General features: G+C 31.2%; 1 protein-coding gene across 1 annotated transcript in view; it reads right to left on the bottom strand.

Annotated features, from left to right (window-relative positions):
- Window positions 1–2,235: 2,235 nt before the first annotated feature.
- The window catches only part of LOC119609382, a 53,108-nt gene continuing 38,563 nt past the window's right edge, over window positions 2,236–16,780 (bottom strand). Inside the window, exon 4 of the mRNA XM_037964138.1 lies at window positions 2,236–2,393. Coding sequence (XP_037820066.1) covers window positions 2,236–2,393 — 158 coding nt within the window. The remainder of the gene's footprint in view (window positions 2,394–16,780) is intronic.

Below are 16,780 nucleotides of genomic sequence, written 5' to 3'. Positions count from 1 at the left end.
CAGACACGATCACCGAGGTTACTTCTAATTAAGGATATCTGCAGAAGTGTTCGATAAATTTGATTGGATAAAATCCAGAGTTATTAAATAGAAGTATATTTGTACGCCAACTCTTTGTCTTTACAGGTATCACAAAGGGATCAATATGATGCACCCAAGTGTGTCCCCAGAAAACGTAATAATGTGAGCGGAAGAATTTTGTATAAAATATCTCTATGATGATTTAGTTTAATTATTTATTCGGTATTATGAAAAAAATTCATGGTTTATGATTTTCATTATTAAATATTCCCTCAATAAATCTGATTATAAATTTTTACTTTTTTTTAAGAAGAAGAAAGTGCATCTTATATCCACCCAACCTCAATCGAAATCATTATTTTGCTAACAAAACTGTAGTACAAGAAAAACTTTGGTAATTGAATAACCATCAAATCTAAATAATAGTCAAGATTTACGTTTAACTATTCAAGCAGAACTTACACTGAAAATAATTTAAGGATATATTTATGAAGCAATTGTCGAGTTTAATATTCCAAAATTAATGAATGTTTTAAATATATTTTATATTAACATTTTGATATTAATGCAATGTAGAAACTTAACCTACTTGAAATAATTTTCTGAGTGTATTCTTAAATAAATGTACTTCTAGTTCTCCGTAACTAAGTTCATACCACCACCGCAAAAGTTCTTTAACATTATAGAAAAAGAAACACAAAAAGTAATAGAAAATCACTATTATTACCATTTGATACCATTTGACTAAGCATTTTATTAAATTTTTTTGTTTTTTTCTTCGTCTTTTTATGCATTTGTTTTAACATAAAAGTAAATTGTTTCTAACAAGATCAAACATGATCTTGAGTCTTCCTTGTTTCCTCAATTTTTTGTTTGGTTTTTGTTTAGTGGTCCAAATGCTTAGATACAGATAAAACAGATTGTACTGTTTTGGTCGACTAATAGTGTATTTTAAGCACGTAACTTTCTATTTTTTCTTTGCAGAATAAAAAAAAAAAAAAAAACAAATTTTACTTTAAAATAATCACAGAAGAATCTTCATGTTGAGATCAGTGGAGAAAAGCAAATAGATTCTTTAACAACATTTCGGTATTTTTTAAGCAACTACTTGAAGCACTTGATTTTCAAACGTTGGCGTGTTTTTCTTTCCTTTTGTGTTTGTAAATTTGTTAGAAATTAAGAATGTTTTCCTATGATTTTTTTTTTGTTTGTTTGTACTTTAGCTGTGTTTTTCAATTGTTAAAATAATGGAATACCACAAGCAACAGCCCACAACAAAACTAAAACAATTGTTGACGTAATGAATGCAACATTTTCAAAAGAAATCAATTTAACCAACCTGTGTGACGGTTTTAAATTTCTAAAACTATCGATCATTTTCGATTCATCTTCTGTTATTCAGAAAGTTTGTTATTCCGTTTGTAAAAATTGAAATGTCTCAAAATTATATGAATTATGGGTCCTTATTAGATTCAACCACGACCGTCTGTCTGTTGAAATCCAAATTTTGTAACCGATAGGTCCATAATTTCTATTCAGAAAATTTCTGATTTTGATTTTGTCATTCAGTTTGTAACACATAGATATATTGGTCACGATATCATGAATGTTTTGGGTCCTTATAACATTCTAAAACAATCTAACCATGTCCGTCTGTCTGTTGAAATCCGATCGGTCCTTATTTTGTAGAGTTGCGACCAAAATAAGCCAAGATTCCAGTAAAGGTCCTGTTCTTAAATTAATTCTAAAATTCATGATCAATTTATAGAAAATTTTAGTTTGATTAGTTATATTTCGATGGAAAATAAGATATCTACACCCGATTACGTAACATCAAAACTAAAGCTAGGACATACCGGAATCGTTACAACTTTTAAAGTTCATTACTCCACTTAAGGGAGCGGTTTTTTACAACAACAGCAAACAGAATACCATTCCGACCATTAGTTCACAGTATTTTTTTCTTTTTAAACACAGTACTTGATCAACATGAAGATGGGCATGTAATGTTATGGCTGTTTTTGGTCTCAACAACAAAAGCTACAACACGCCAACAACTAAAACATACATACTCCCCAAACACTCATACACATTACAGCAAAAAAAAAAGAAAAGAAAGAAATGGCAAAAAAAATTTAACAAATGCTGCATATGATGGGCCTTCTTGCATCAAATAATGTCTATGACTTTTAATGCAGATGATGTTGCAAATGCTCAAACATTAAAGGTCGTCAACGTTATCATCATCGTAGTTGTCGTCATTGTTAAGTTGTCGTTTTGGTCATCGTCACAGTCGTCATCATCGTGCCCATGATCATCACCATCATCATTATCGTTATTGTTCTCCTCCTCGTCATCCAGCATCTGTGGATCTGTAATAACAACAACATTTTATGGTTTCATAGTACTTCTATGCAACTATTCTTTTTTTCTCGTATTTTGTTGTCATTATTGTTGTTATTTGTTGTAAATGTTGCATTGCACATCTTCAAATTGTTTAAAGCTTTCTAAGGAAGTTACAATTTTGTTGTTTTCTTGACTTTAAGTATTATTATTGTTGCCATTTGTTGCATCTCATGTTCAACTCATAGCTGCGAGTTTAGGTATAACATTTGTATTCTCCGTAGTGAAACAAAGTCGGTATATTGAGTTTCTCATTGTGTTTGTACTCTTTCAAATCAGGTTTTGTGTCACTAATTAATCTTAAAGAGGACCATCAAACTCAAGAATTGTTCTACAAACAGAATTGATTTTACAACCAACCAACCAACCTTAGATAATTGGAATTTCTTCACTCTGTTTCTGCAAATAATATATTTAACGTTCAAGAATATTGTATACCAATCTCGTTAGTCGAATATTCTTATTATAACCTATACCACTATAGTGGGGAGGGTAGTATGCGTTTGTGCTAATGTTTGTAACACCCTTAAAGTATACCAATCGGCTCAGAATCACTTCCTGAGTCGATTAAGCTATGTTGAAATCGGTCCATTATTTCACCTAGCCCCCATACAACCGGACCCCCCGAATAGGGCTTTTGACCTCATAATTATGTTAAATGATCTACTATCTCTACAAAAATTGGAAAAATTTAGTTTTATATATGTCTTAATAATTCTAGTGATTTTCGTAAAGATCGGACATTATTTGACCCTAGCCCCCAAAGTCCCCCTCAGAAAATGACTTGAATGTCCACAATTCACTTATAAACACTAGTATCACGATGAGTTTTGTATGGACATAATTCCCAACAATAAATTTTATAGGGATCGGCCCAAGTTTTTCCCTAGCCCCCATATAACCGGACCTTCCGATTTGGGCCTTTTAGCTCATAACTTTGTCAAATTTACTACTGTCTGTCCAAAAATCGGCACAACTAAGTTTGATATAATTATAAATAACATTGTCGATTTTCATATTAATCGGGCATTATTTGACCCTATCCCCCACACAAAATCCCCTTCAGAAAATGACTTAAATGTCCACAATTCATTTATAAACACTAGTATCACGATGAAATTTGCCACAAATAGATTTTATATAAACATAAATGTCGACATTAAATTTTATAAGGATCGGACCAATTTTTGCCCTAGCCCCCATACAACCGGACCTATCTATCCAAAAGTCGGCACAATGTGGTGATGTTTGTAACACTCAGAAATATTTGTCCATATTATGCTATGTCCGTCTTTGTGACCGTGTAAACCTTGTGTGCATGCAACAGATCACAATTTTGAATATAATTTGTCAAAAAAGGGTCAAAAAGGGTCTCTGGATCCAATGACGAAGGCTGTTGAAAATTATTGAAATCGGTTTTTTATTTCTCCTAGTCAGCATACAACCGTACATGAACAGACATTATTTGGAACCTATATAAGATTAACAAAAATGCTTCATTATTGAAATTAATCATATTTAATACTCGCAATTGGTGTAAGGTATCATATGGTCGGCCACGCCCGACTATAATTTCTTACTTGTTCACTTTGTAAAAATAAAATTCACTTTGAATTTTGAAATTGTTATTGTGGTGGTTTATCGTTTGTTGTTGATGTACCTTGATTTACTTTTTGTCTTATTTTCTAATTTAGTTCTTTTGTTGTTTATTTCTTTTGTACTCATGTGTATGTGCTTAGTTCCTGTTGTTATTTTTGTGGTGGCGGTGGTGTATTTAGTGGGCGGTCAAGGAAGACATTTAATAATGCTCCAGCTTAGAATACAATATGCTAAACGAGATTATATTGATAACATCATCATAATCATCGTCATCATTATTGTCTTCATTGTCAGCAGAAAAATGATTTGTATTAAATGAATATAAATTCCTTTTTATTAGCAAAAACCTAATAAATAGTCTAAAATGAAAAATGATTTTACTTAAGAATTTAAAATTTATTTATTTGAAGTAGATATTAATTTAAGAAGCTTTTAGATGTATTATAAAATAGAATACCTAATAGGAAATTATTAAAAACAAGGAGGTAAATTGATTTTGTGATTCCCTTTTATCAGTCACAATTACGCCTACCACTTATACAAAAGTACAATCAACAATCATAAATATGTCGATAAGAGTGATATGTATTGCAAACACCCTTCCAAACAGAGTCTCGAGATGGACACCTGTTATGGGTAGTTTAAAGAATTTTTGGAATACTAATAAAGTAATTCTATCGAACACAAGCCTCTCCATAAAACTAAGTGTAGATCTGTTAAGTATTAATTGAGAAATAGAGAAAGAAAGACAAATACAGGAACATTTATAAGCATTTTGATTTGTCTCAGTGTGAGATATATTCCGCTCTTTTAGAAATTAAATATTTGGTCATATTTGGATTGTATCTCCAACAAAGTCAAATTTTAACTTTAACGACTGTAGACTACAATGTAGGACATATGAGTTCTGAATAAATCAAGATTTTTATGAGACTTAGGTTAAATTAAAACCTTATATAGTATTCACTGAATGTATTAATGTCCGACCCAGCAAAAAAAGACGTGCAAGAAAAGTAGTAAATGCATGGGTTGAACTGATAATGAACTGGTTCATATTTAGGGGAAACATGCATGATTTTAACATTAGCGTGTCATTGGCATGCATGGGTTCGTATTTGCAAAAATAGTTCGTTATTTAAATGAGTTCTTATAACCAATGAATATTCGATGATTCTCAAGCGAATTTTCATTGGTGCACTATATTTATTTAAAAATTCATTAATGGTATTTCGATTTAATTATCAATATTTAAATAATTTTTTTGCGTGATATTGATAAAAATAGAATAAGATAAAACATAACTAACTGATTTTGATTGGATTTAAATTCATGCAGAGGAAAAATACCCATTGTGTTTTAAAATCCTTTAAGCAGTCTTGGTTTTTTCCTTCTCTTATTAATGGACTTAATATTACTAATTTTAATGGACTTAATATTACTAATTTTAACAAAAATCTAATAAAAAATTAATGTAATTTTTAATCTTTATTGTATGAAATGCATGTTTTCGTTAAATCTCCTAAGAGAATACCAAATTACAGTAAAATATTACAATTCCTATAGTGGAGTTACATGAGTGAATTTGGGTTCATTTTTCATGCCTTCACTGATGACAAATTTATTAGAATTTAGGCATGTATTTAGAACGCATTAAATAGAATACTTACTAAAGAAATCATGAAAATATCCCTTCTTCTTTAACAACTTCAAAATTTTTTTGCTGGGGATGTTCAAAAACTCTGTTTCCTGTACGTAATTCTTAAGAATTTTCTAATCAATGTTTCAGAGGGATGTTACATATATCCGTCCGTTCTCGTCCTCCTCTCGTTAAGGTCACCCATAGGATCTTTATGTTTGAAACGAAGGGTAGGTTTTATTATTCCAAGAGGCCTTATGGGTATCTCTCAGCCATATTTTTATATCCACCATCAAAAAATATGGGGGTATATTGTTATTGTCATTCCGTTTGTAACACATCGAAATATTGGTCATAGACCCATAAAAGTATATATATTCTGGGTCTTTATTAAATTCTAAGGCGATCTATCCATGTCCGTCCGTCTGTCTGTTGAAATCACGATAAGGACCATACGGGAGGTGCTAGACAGTTAAAATTTTGCATAAATATTTCCTATTGCTAAGGTTTGTATTGAAAATGGGCAATATCGGTCCACTTTTTCGGTTAGCCATCAGACAAAGGGACCTCCAAAAAACAGCTTTAACGGTCATAACTCTCTACCAACTTTTTTTAGGATCGGCCCATAAATGATGGATTCTATGATTGCTCGGACTTCTACTGGAAGCTGGTGTTATGATTAGGTAAACAGCGGAATATATCTGTTTCTGGGTCTTCAGTATAGAACACCAGGCACACTTTGTCCCCCAATTTAGACCCATCCGTATAGCAGCGGATTCCTGGGGGTATTTGCTCTAATGTTCCGCTTGACCATGACATTCAATCTGGGATCAGTGTTTCAAAGTTCCCCACATATTCCGTGTCCGGTGTGCGATCGGGCACGTCCCATGATTGTGTATATTCTTCCAATGTGTCCAGTAAATATTGATGAGTCGATGTCTAAAGCTATTAAAGTGCCCCTTCATATCTTATATATATTTCAATGGGTGAAATATATAGCAACGATTCCAGAACCTTGGTTGACATGGTATCACTTATTCCAAGCATCATTCTGAACTTCCTGTAGAAATTAGATATTACTTTTTTTGTGCAATGAAGTCTACCAGATTATGGAAACGTGAGCTAAAACCAATGTGTCATAGTAGGACAATGGCCCCATTTCTGCTATATTGCTCCCAGTCCTATAAGACTTATTCCAACCTAATACACCCTCATACTATATAAGTGTTTATGAATAAAGTTTCTTATAATATTCTAATATTCAGCATTCTATGAGTTTCGATTCTGATGTCGCTGCGAAACAGCTACTTCCAAGGACCGTTTGTAATTTTCCTTAAATCACATCTTCTCAACAAATGCTTCCTGTACCTATACTGAAGGTATTAATTTCAACCTGAAAAACAGCGCAGGTACAATCTGATGGAATCAAAAGGACAAAGTTCCCGAGCCAGTATACGTACAACAGATTACCCTCTCATGCGGTGTGCTTATGGATTTGTATATTTTTAAGAATACTGCTAAATTACATCACTTACAGTTTTCATTATTGTAATTAGGTTCAAGTAACAACAATTTTGTTTTCATTCATTAAAATCCCTAACACAAAATGTTTTTCAATCCCCTTCGAAAGTACTTACTGACATTCATTTTAAATGTAAATTCTTACACCATTCAGCCTTCCTCTTTTGACCTGACAGTAAAAGTGTTTATTAAATACAAACAATTAAATAATCTATAGTTGTCAGTTTTTACATTATTAGCATATAATTTTGTTGCAAATTATTACAGCACAGTGTATGGGAAAATGTTTAAACATTATAATTTAGCAAATACAATTAATAATATTAATTGCTGCTTAATAATAAATTATAAAAGTTTATATTTAAAATAATATTTTTACATATTTTTTGTTTTAACTAAAGGCTGTTCTTTTGCATTTTGATGATGTATGATTTTTGCATAAAGTAGCTAGACATTGATTAAAATAGAAATAATATAAATGTAACGTACTTATATGAATGGGAATATGTCTTTGGATTTCTATAATTATGGGGTATTTTGTATTGGTTATTGATACATAATATGTTTTATTTATTTAAAACAATTTGTATTAGTCTAGCAAGATCATGTTACTATCTAAGCCACAAACCTCATAAACACTGAAAAAATACAAACAATTAAATAATCTATAGTTGTCAGTTTTTACATTATTAGCATATAATTTTGTTGCAAATTATTACAGCACAGTGTATGGGAAAATGTTTAAACATTATAATTTAGCAAATACAATTAATAATATTAATTGCTGCTTAATAATAAATTATAAAAGTTTATATTTAAAATAATATTTTTACATATTTTTTGTTTTAACTAAAGGCTGTTCTTTTGCATTTTGATGATGTATGATTTTTGCATAAAGTAGCTAGACATTGATTAAAATAGAAATAATATAAATGTAACGTACTTATATGAATGGGAATATGTCTTTGGATTTCTATAATTATGGGGTATTTTGTATTGGTTATTGATACATAATATGTTTTATTTATTTAAAACAATTTGTATTAGTCTAGCAAGATCATGTTACTATCTAAGCCACAAACCTCATAAACACTGAAAAAATCATTTGCAAATTTTGAAGTGCATTAAGGAGACACATTTCCGCTATTATAACACCCTTCTTTGATTCTATAAATATAGAACTCCCCCTAGTCAACAAACTACATACTAATATGTATATTCAATTAATGATGAATAAACGTTTGAACATTTAGTAAGAAAACTATGATTGTTGCTTGATTAGAAGTTTCTGTTACATGTGCTTTGTATGATGATTTTACCCCCTTCCACACCGAGCGCAAGGTCGTTTAAAATGCTTAGATAATAAAAGCCAAAACCCTAGAAAAAATATGCAATTTAGAGTCAGGTACAGATGTGTAGATGATGTCACGTCTAAACTCATCCATTGTTTAGAGCATGTATGTAATTAATAAATATATTTATTTTTAGAATATTTTACAATATTTTATGAAAGCTGAAAATAACAAAAAAAAAAAAAAAAAAACAATATTTAAGTAAATTCAAAAATTTTAATGATGTAAACATATTTATTTACACAGACAGACTAGGGGACTGTTAAACTAAAACGGAAGAACGGTTGGCGGGATGAATAAGTGGCAAACTAATATTAGAATTCTCTTAAAGTTTAATTCAACGGCATGTGCCAAGATTAAAAGTTACAATTGAAAACGTGTATTTAAGTATATGTATAGTTTTACAAAAAGAGGAACGTGTGTCATATTAATTTGAATTGATGCGAACATTTTAATGGCAACAACAAGTGTATATCAGCAGCATCTGAAGTGTTTTTTTTTTTTTTTTTGTTTGTGTCTATTTTTATGATCGATAGATTGTATTCTTAATTTATATTTATGTAAGCGTATGTTTTTAAAGATATTTGTTTTTTTTTTTTTTTTTTTTCATTACGTATTTTCTTTATTCTAATCAATGAATAAGTATATAATTATGCGGTGTTTAAACATGTCAGGGCATTTTAAATATTTTTATTATTTTTTCAGATTTGAAGTTTTTCGTTTTTTGTTGTTGGCAAGAACATGTCATGGTTGCAATTTATTTTTATCACACATACGACGTATGGATACTGCGCATCATATAATTGCATTGCATGATCCAATGTCATATTCCTGACATTAGATAAAGAAAAATTTATGTTATGAAAGGTATGTGTGATGCTTGGAAAAATGCAAAGTAAGCATTAACAAGAAAATTACTGTCTATGGATATGAATATGTACATGTGTATGAGTTTCTATTAAGCTTGTGCGAAAAAAACAAAAGACTTAAGACACATACATGTATTTGTTTATTTTGGTTACCTATGTGGGTTGCCAAAGTTTTATTAATGCTTGTTTTATTCAAAATTTGATGGAATTAAAAAAATAATAGTTAATTTTTTATGTTTCAGCCAACATAGTGTTCATAAATTCAGCACACTATGTCTATAATTAAACTAGAATTACACTAAACTGAACTAGAACTGAACTAGAACTGAACTAGAACTGAACTAGAACTGAACTAGAACTGAACTAGAACTGAACTAGAACTGAACTAGAACTGAACTAGAACTGAACTAGAACTGAACTAGAACTGAACTAGAACTTAACTAGAACTGAACTAGAACTGAACTAGAACTAGAACTGAACTAGAACTGAACTAGAACTGAACTAGAACTGAACTAGAACTAGAACTGAACTAGAACTAGAATTAGAACTGAACTAGAACTAAACTAGAACTGAACTAGAACTGAACTAGAACTGAACTAGAACTGAACTAGAACTGAACTAGAACTGAACTAGAACTGAACTAGAACTGAACTAGAACTGAACTAGAACTGAACTAGAACTGAACTAGAACTGAACTAGAACTGAACTAGAACTGAACTAGAACTGAACTAGAACTGAACTAGAACTGAACTAGAACTGAACTAGAACTGAACTAGAACTGAACTAGAACTGAACTAGAACTGAACTAGAACTGAACTAGAACTGAACTAGAACTGAACTAGAACTGAACTAGAACTGAACTAGAACTGAACTAGAACTGAACTAGAACTGAACTAGAACTGAACTAGAACTGAACTAGAACTGAACTAGAACTGAACTAGAACTGAACTAGAACTGAACTAGAACTGAACTAGAACTGAACTAGAACTGAACTAGAAACTGAACTAGAACTGAACTAGAACTGAACTAGAACTGAACTAGAACTGAACTAGAACTGAACTAGAACTGAACTAGAACTGAACTAGAACTGAACTAGAACTGAACTAGAACTGAACTAGAACTGAACTAGAACTGAACTAGAACCGAACTAGAACCGAACTAGAACCGAACTAGAACTGAAAGAACTGAACTAGAACTGAAGTAGAACTGAACTAGAACTGAACTAGAACTGAACTAGAACTGAACTAGAACTGAACTAGAACTGAACTAGAACTGAACTAGAACTGAACTAGAACTGAACTAGAACTGAACTAGAACTGAACTAGAACTGAACTAGCACTAGAACCTTGAACTAGAACTGAACTAGAACTGAAACTAGAACTGAACTAGAACTGAACTAGAACTGAACTAGAACTGAACTAGAACTGAAACTAGAACTGAACTAGAACTGAACTAGGACTGAACTAGAACTGAACTAGAACTGAACTAGAACTGAACTAGAACTTGAACTAGAACTGAACTAGAACTGAACTAGGAACTGAACTAGAACTGAAACTAGAAACTAACTGAAACTAGAACTGAACTAGAACTGAACTAGAATGAACTAGAACCTTAACTAGAACTGATGAACTAGAACTGAACTAGAACTGAACTAGAAACTGAACTAGAAACCTGAACTAGAACTGAACTAGAATGAACTAGAACTGCATAGAACTGAACTAGAAACTGAACTCGACTGAACTAACTGAACTAGAACTGAACTAGTAACTGAACTAGAACTGAACTAAGAACTGAACTAGAACTGAACTAGAACTGAAACTAGAACTGAACAGAACTGAACTAGAACTGACTAGAACTAGACTACTGAACTAGAACTGAACTAGAACTGAACTAGAACTGAACTAGAACTGAACTAGAACTGAACTAGAACTGAACTAGAACTGAACTAGAACTGAACTAGAACTGAACTAGAACTGAACTAGACTGACTAGAACTGAACTAGAACTGGACTAGAACTGAACTAGAACTGAACTAGAACTGAACTAGAACTGAACTAGAACTGATCTAGAACTGATAAAGAATTGATCTAGAACTGAACTCATCGTAGATATCCCCAATATTTAGTCACACTAAAGTACAGGGTTTGCAGTCCAGAATTCTTATTATGGAGGTTCTCTTTAATTTTGACGTACATATATGTATGTACTTTGCTATGTCGCTAAGAATAATGCACAAGAACTCCATGGTCGTCGTCATTCGGACATAATGAATCAAATAACATTAGTTGGGGTAAGAACCCAAAAAGTTTAAAACTAGTTGAAGGGTAGAGTCAATTGCAATTTCTTATTATTATTTTCTATAGGGATTTTCTCATAAAAATAAACTGTTCTCTGCTGAAAAATTAAAAAAATACACACATATTACTCTTTTTGCAGACCCGTCATATATGTATATACTCTAAATCATTGATCTTATACAATACTAACGTCAGTCGAAATATAAACTGATCTTTTATTTATTGATACTTAAAATCATTTTCAATAACATTTTAGAAATCATTTAAATGTAGATTTCTTTCCTGGTTGCTAAAAATTGTTTACGGGCAAATTTCGTTTAAAATACCAATTGTAACATAAACTTACCCTCTTTAAGAAAAACTTTATATCGGTTTTTATTGTCAGCATCTTTTTTTTCTTTATTTTTATTCTGTTGGCTTAAAGCTTCCTTTACTAGTGCTGTTAAAGTATTGAGTAGTGGGTATCGAGTATCGAGTATTTGCCCTATTTTTTGGGTACTCAATACTAAAAAGTAGTTACTCAATACTTTCAGACTTGTATATGGATTTAACTTATTTAAATTTAACGGCTATGATGTGAAAAAATACAGCTCTAAAATCTAATATAGACCATATCATTATTAGAAATGCAACTCTTAGCAATATCAAATCAATGTAAAAATAATTTAAACACTGCAATAATAGTTAAAAAGTTACAAATATTTATCGACGCTATCTAAAAAAATAAAATGTCTCAAAAGAGGTGTGATGTCTGGTCTAACTTTACTTAAAAAAAGGAAAAATTCCTCGTTTTTAATTTAAAATAAAACCGTTAAAAGTATCGAGTAGTATTGAGTACCCAAACGAAAAGTATTGAGTAGTATTGAGTAATCAAAAGTAGTAGAATATTACAGCACTATCCTTTACATCATAAAATGAAAATTCCCATTGTCATCACCTTTAGGAAAATACTATAATTTAATTTTTTTTCTTGAATGCTACTCTTCTCTAACTATTTTATTATATGCCGTATAACAATTCTTGTGTTGAAAATAGACAAAAAGAATGTAAAGAAAACAAAATCTAACAAATATAAAAGTTGTGAAAATTTATGATTCTTTTCTTTTAACTGTCAAATATATTTCTTTTCTGTTTCGTTTTTTTTTCTCTTCTTATTTACTTTTTTTTTGTGCTAAGACTACAACTATTTACTGCATTTAGTAGAGTTCTTCCTTATTTTTATTCTATTTCATTCCATTCAGTTCTGTTTTTGGGTTGACTTCTTCTGGCTTAAACTTGTGCTAAGCATTTTCCCCGCTCCATTTCATTCTGTACAATTTTATTTTGTTTTTGTAACATTTTTTTTGTTTATTTTGTTGTTGCTGTTCGTTTTATTCTTGTGTTACTTCTACTAAAATAGCATGACGCAAAAATTTGTTGCATTACACTTCCTTAGCAGAGCTTCATCCATGAGACCATCCAGCTGCCAGATTGTTTACCACATTTCCACAATTGTTACAAAAGACTACTTTTGTCTCACAGTCAACCAAACAAATGAACAAATCTACAAATACTACAAACCAACAAACTTATAGAGGAAAAAATTGAGTTTAATAACCCTATAAAATACTTTTAAGGCAAAAAATACACTAAAGTACAAACAAACACTTCAAATAGAATTTTAAAAGGAACACTTCTTTTTCTAAATTTTGTTTTTTGTCTTTCATTTATTTCTGAAAAGGAAGTGTTATAAACAGTCAACGACATACATTTGGATTAACACTTATCAACAAACAAAAAAATTGCTGACCTCCAATGTGGTTTGAAAGCTTACATTTGAAAACTTACATATTTTACAATTTCAGCTGTAATAGTAAATTGTTGTACATATTTCTAAAAGAAATAAATAAACTAAATAAAAATTATTACACTTTGAATTAAATTCCGTAACTATTGTTGTTCGACACTAAATGCCTGGTTAAAGGTTGTACAGTGGGTAGAATACTATACATCCATGACATATAGGCAATTGCCAACTATTAAACTATTCAGCTCTATCGGTCAATAACTTTCGAAGTTAGAAGGGGTCAAAGTTGGACATTTTGGTCCTTCAGGGGTTTTCTTCTTCAAATGAGTCGTGTTTGGCCTAGTATGCAATGGTACTAACCTTGGTGTGAAATTGTCCATATACAAAATAATAACCTTACTGACTCACTGACTGGTTCATCATAGCACATCTTAAAAATTAATATTTGGACTTTAGAAAATGGTATGTTTACTGGGTAAAAATTGGAAACTCAATAACCTCATATCGTTTTCAAAAAATCATTCAACGCCACCCCTGGATGTTGGTCCTGATAATTAGTTTCTTGAATATATCGTATCATTTAATAAAAGTACATTTTTATAGAATTTTTGTGCAATCAAGGTGTTTTTTACATAATTCTAGGTATTTTTTCATCTTTATTTTTGTTTTTTTTTGAGTGTTTTGAGTACTTATAACTTCCAAATGGAATCACATTTAGTCTTGAATTTTCAAGTTTACAGCCTTTGATGTAAGTAGAAGGACATCAAAGAAATATTTTTTTGAAAAAAGTTTGGAGTGAGGTCGCTGAAACAAGGGTTAATGGCAAATTTTTAATATTTCGGAAAATTTGAAGAATTTAGTTCTATTAGTTTTGCAGATAAACGAATTTTAGTATTTAATTTATATGGGAGGTGCCACGTACCCTGCTGCTAGTCCGCCTACTGTCTGTCCTAAATAATCATATTGACACTAAAGTTGCTCCGACAAAATTTGAGAACTCTAACTGTTATATTAAATAAGATATACTGATTTAATATTTTCTTAATATGGGCGTGGCTCTTCCTCTCATCCGTTTGGTCGTCTATAATCTTCAAATATACAAACAAAAAATCATACAAACACACATTAATTTTTATACCCACCATCAAAAAAGATGGAGGTATATTGATTTTTTCATTCCATCGAAATATTGGTCATAGAAACCCCAACAAAAGTATATATATTCTGGATCCTTAATTAATTCTAATACGATCAGGCCAAGTCTGTCCGTCCGCCGATCTGTTGAAATCACGATAGAGACCACACGGGAGGAGCCAGATAGCTCAAAAATATTTCATATTTGTAAGGTTTTTTTGGTATTGAAAATGGGAAATATCGGTCCCTGTTTTCGGATAGCCCCCATACAAATGGACCCCCGAAAAACAGATTTAACTTTTATAACTGTTTGAAAAGTACGAGTATAGCGATGAAATTCGACATAAATAAGTTTTATATGATCCAAAATCTCTCAACGAAATTTTATGAGGGTCGGTTCATAATTGACCCTTCCCCCATATGCCCCTCCAAAAAATTAATATAACGCTCATTACTGTTTCAAAAAAATACGCGTAAAGTGATGAAATTCGACACACTTAAGTTTTATGAGAGCCAAAATTTCCGTATTATTTTTTTTTTGAGGATCGGCCTATAAATGACCCTACCCCCCATATAAGGAACCCTTCTGAAAATTACTTTAAGGCTGACTTTAAGACTGACTAAAAATACGAGTATAGCGTTTAAATTTTACGTAAGTCAGTTGCTCGCGATCTAAAATTTCTCTAAAAAATTTTATGCGGATCGGTCCATACTTACTTTATAAGCGTAAAGTGATTAAATTCGACACTCATAAGTTATATACGAGCCAAAATAACTCTAACAAATTTAGTGAGGATCGTTCCATAATGGACCCTATCGCCCATACAAGCTGTTCTTCCGAAAATGACTTTAGAGCTTACTACAGGCTAAAAATACGATTATAAAATTTGACACAAGTAAGTTCCTCGCGAGCCAAAATCTCTCTACCAAAGTTTATGTGGATCGGTCCATAATTGGCCATACCCCCCATATGAGGTCCCCTTCATTACTTTCTTAAAAATACGAGATTCTCTTCTGAAAGTTACTTAAACGATTCGACATAAGAAATTTTTAATCTTGCTACCGAACACATTTAATGAGTATCGGTTCATAATTGACGCATATAAGGTCCCTTTCGGAAAATTACTCATACGCTCAAAATCGCCCTAATATTTATACGGGGAACATTCCTTTTACGACATACGGTTTGATTCGGCACATCCGAATATAACACTCTTAATTGGTAAAAGTTAATATTTTGTTAGTTCATAAGAGCTCAGTCCATAATTGACTTAAGCCACATTTCAAATATCACCCTGATGTTTATAGAGGAGCATTCCTATTACGACATACGTTTTGATGGTGGGCATATGAGATTAGACGCAGCCGAATATAACGCTCCCACTTGTTATATATGTAGATTCCAAATGAATCAATGAAATTGAGACTCTGGTCTGCGACACTACAACTGGCGTATGACCATCGTTACCCTGATCAATAAATTAGGCTAGAATATAATTTGTGATTGTAATGAACAAATAATCTGATGTAGGACATCATATGATCAGCCATGTCCGACTCTTACTTGTTTTAATACTGAAGGTCCCGTTCGCTTTTGAGGGGGTGTATTTTACTCATTTGACAACAAATTAGCTTTTGTTTAAAATATTTTCAAAAATATTATATAAAAAGCAATATATGGTCAAATACTTCATTAATTACAATAATATCCCCCAGATAATAAATGAGCATACACAAAAATACTAACAACCTTACTTGTACAATACATATATACATAAATACATGCAACCATTTGCAGCCATATTTTAGATCAGTTAAAACAACGAAATGAGAATAAAAATCATTGCTTCTATTTGCATTTATTGTTTCGTCTTCTTGTTCTTCATATTCTCCAGAAATGTCATTAAGAATGGTTTGCATTTGTGCACTTCCTTGATTGCAATCATTTTGAAAACATTTGAATTCATTTTTTAAAAAGAAAAACATCATTGTAAGAGACACATGTTAGGCAGAATGTTTTTATTAAAAGTAACATTTAAATTCACCATTTAACATTGCTTCATCATGAACGGAGTTGGAAATCAAACGAACGAACTTATATAGCATAAATCCAGTAACAATAACAACAGCAAAATAACAAACTGACAAACGTCCTCTAAGAAT

The sequence above is a fragment of the Lucilia sericata genome, unplaced genomic scaffold (genome assembly GCF_015586225.1).
Source record: "Lucilia sericata isolate MDLA Ls3-8-SP2 unplaced genomic scaffold, ASM1558622v1 Contig000023F_arrow, whole genome shotgun sequence".
NCBI classification, from domain to species: Eukaryota; Metazoa; Arthropoda; class Insecta; order Diptera; family Calliphoridae; genus Lucilia; species Lucilia sericata.
Note: the sequence above shows the minus strand (reverse complement) of the source record. Positions and strands in the feature narration are given on the sequence as shown.